Source organism: Primulina eburnea, chromosome 1 (genome assembly GCF_022965805.1).
Source record: "Primulina eburnea isolate SZY01 chromosome 1, ASM2296580v1, whole genome shotgun sequence".
Classification (NCBI taxonomy): Eukaryota; Viridiplantae; Streptophyta; class Magnoliopsida; order Lamiales; family Gesneriaceae; genus Primulina; species Primulina eburnea.
In genome coordinates this window covers 36,205,651-36,208,372 of record NC_133101.1, presented here as the reverse complement: position 1 = coordinate 36,208,372, position 2,722 = coordinate 36,205,651, and the positions used below count along the sequence as shown (strand labels likewise).

General features: G+C 32.7%; 1 protein-coding gene across 1 annotated transcript; it reads left to right on the top strand.

The window, feature by feature from the left end:
- The first annotated feature begins 544 nt into the window (after positions 1 to 544).
- LOC140806805 (replication protein A 70 kDa DNA-binding subunit D-like) lies at positions 545 to 1,761 on the top strand. Its single transcript, XM_073163338.1, has 6 exons — positions 545 to 595; positions 674 to 755; positions 827 to 944; positions 1,098 to 1,255; positions 1,334 to 1,466; positions 1,552 to 1,761. Exons 1-6 carry the CDS (start codon positions 580 to 582, stop codon positions 1,759 to 1,761), a joined length of 717 nt encoding a protein of 238 aa, XP_073019439.1. The 5' UTR covers positions 545 to 579.
- Positions 1,762 to 2,722: the final 961 nt, after the last annotated feature.

The following is a 2,722-nucleotide window of genomic DNA, read 5'->3' as shown; positions in this document are numbered from 1 at the left end:
AACTGTGTTGTTATCAATGTTTTTCTATTTCAATGTTCCAGTTTATATATGTAGAGTGACTTGAATCTTGATAAGTAGTACTTTATTTCCTCCTACATATAATTGATTTATTTGAATTGATTTGGCAATTCCAATTTCCTCATCAATTAATTCCAATTTGCTCATCCACATAAAAGTTCACCATGGGCTGGACATCTTCACTTAACTCATCCAAAAGGTTTGCTTTTAACATTTTGCTCAATGCGCATTTAGTTTTTTTTTTTTTGTAAAATATTTCATTTTCGTATGATCATTTTAATATTGTAACATTTTGCATTTCTCCCTCAATAATGTAACGAAGTAGCTAATAGGTTCACACAAATCAATCTCCTCTTACTCCATGATTGTCACTATTGTGATACGATATAATATCTCGAAATTCTTTTTATCAACAGGTTGTTATTCGAAGGTAATAGCTCTAAGGCTACCGCTAATATGCCGTCAGAATCAAACTACCAAGGTATAATTTTTTCTTTATAGGCTACTATGAGCCTCACCGATCGTATTCAAAACTCAATCGTGTCTTTCTGCAATCTTAAAATGAATATATATAATGGTATTGTCATAAAATATTTATAATTTACTTATGTTATATTCATGAATAATTTGGGCCATCCTCTTCTTAACAAACCAGGATTTCTTCAGTTGCAGTCAACATTTATAACGGGAATGCTGCACAACCCAAAATGTAACGAAGCAGAAAGAATAAACTTATGGTACGTACAAGATCCTCATTCTTTTTGCATTATGAGTTATTTTTTGTTGTTAAACAAATTTCTTTGGCTAGGTTGGAACATATTATGGGAAAACAAAGTTTTAATAGACTATGGGCGGCAAAATCAATCAAACAATGTGAGGAAATCGAACTAGAGCAATTGATGGATAAGAAAATTTCTTTGAAGCATGTACAAGCAATATTATATCTCGGTATATGGTTTCCAAAATAAATTACATAAGATGATGCTACTAAATATAATATAAATATATAATTGAATATGTACATGTAAATGATATTATGTAATACACATAAAAATTAAAGTTTTATTCTTTTCTCACAGAACATGCATTACTGGTGTAAGACAACTATATGTGAGATTGAGAATAAATCAAAACCATGGTATGAAGCTTGTGCCAGTTGTCTCAAAGCAATCATCAAAACAGCGAAACGAATAAGTTGTGCAAATTGCACAAAACAACCTGTTCAAATTATGCAAAGGTATGAATCATATTCTCATATGTTGTAGTGATGTTAAAAAATTATACTTACACCTTTATGCCATGTGAATTTCATTAGGTATCGTTTAACGATGACAGTGCAAGATAATGACACATCAACAAGACTTACATTATTTGAAGATGTTGCCTCAAATTTTATTGGTTGCTCAGTGAATGAATATATGGAATTACTCAATAAGCTATACATAATTGTAATTGTAAATCATATTGTCAAGTTCCCAAATGTTTATTATTTAACTTCCAATGGAAACTATATAATAATAGGAACTGGATGAGAAAAAATTTCTCAATGCTCTAGACAACTCAATCAAGGAAGAGTATGTGTTTCTTTTCAAGATGGATCAAGAAATTGTTAAACAGAAAAAAGAACTGTCTATAGTAGTGGAAGGCTTCCAAAGGCCGTTCCTAGATATCTACGACACCAAACAGGGCAGCCGGTTTCCAGGAACACAAAAGGGGGAAAAAAAGAATCACCAAATCCTATGACTATGTTAGATGACGTACAAGTATCAAAGCATGCAAAAGATGAAAATTTTGAAATCGATATTGACAAGAAAATATCTGCATTCACTCAAAGAAGAAGACGTGTTTTGAAGCAGAAGTTAAAGTGATCAGCTTGAAAAATTATCTATATCAATAGTGATTAGCATATAAGAGGAAAATATTGAATAGTTCTTAATTATTTGGCATCAGGAGTATTATATGAATGATTCCTTTTAAACATATTTGGTGTATTTTACATCAATTAATTTTTACAAGAATATTGGTTTCTTTTTCCATTTGAATTTCTTCGTACATTACTCAACGTGCAACCTTTTTCCTAGTTTTTAAAATGAATACAAGATATTTTAAAATATTTCTATATATGTATTTTTTTAATAATGAAGATTAACGAGAAATTTTTTTTTTTAGTACTTTTAAGATAACGATTAAGCTGACGTTTTACTAACAACCTAAGTTTACAAAGTAATTGACACGACCCGAGCTCGGGCCCGCGGCTTCGTGACTGTACAATGGACCCTTATAGCAACTACTTCGTATTCGTCCTCGTTTTACGAAAATGATTAACCCAAGTTACTATAGAAGTCCATGGTAAGACATTATAAACTTATTTTAAATCTTTCATTTTTCAGATTTGAGACAAGGTTATCACAATCACCCCTCCTTCAAAACGGGACGTCCTCGTCGCGGCCTGACCCCTCGATCCACCAGCACCGAGAATCTAGAGGTTACTCCTACAGGATCAAGAGGTGGCTCCCGTCATGTAGCACTTTGTCCCGCAGGTTCAAGATGCAATGCCCGAAATTTTGATTACTGTAATATGATATGATTTGTGAATAATTGTGATATGATTATAGACAGAACGGATCAGACCGGGAAGGCGAAAACAAGACTGAATTATGTGCGAGGACTGGACCCCTCGCGCAAATGCGCGGCCTGAGAGGGA

Excerpts from the sequence above, each read along its gene's own strand:
- LOC140806805 (XM_073163338.1), top strand. Across the intron at positions 945-1,097 it reads AGAAAATTTCTTTGAAGCAT|AACATGCATTACTGGTGTAA; the intron begins GTACAAGCAATA and ends CTTTTCTCACAG. Across the intron at positions 1,467-1,551 it reads TCAATAAGCTATACATAATT|AAAAAATTTCTCAATGCTCT; the intron begins GTAATTGTAAAT and ends GAACTGGATGAG.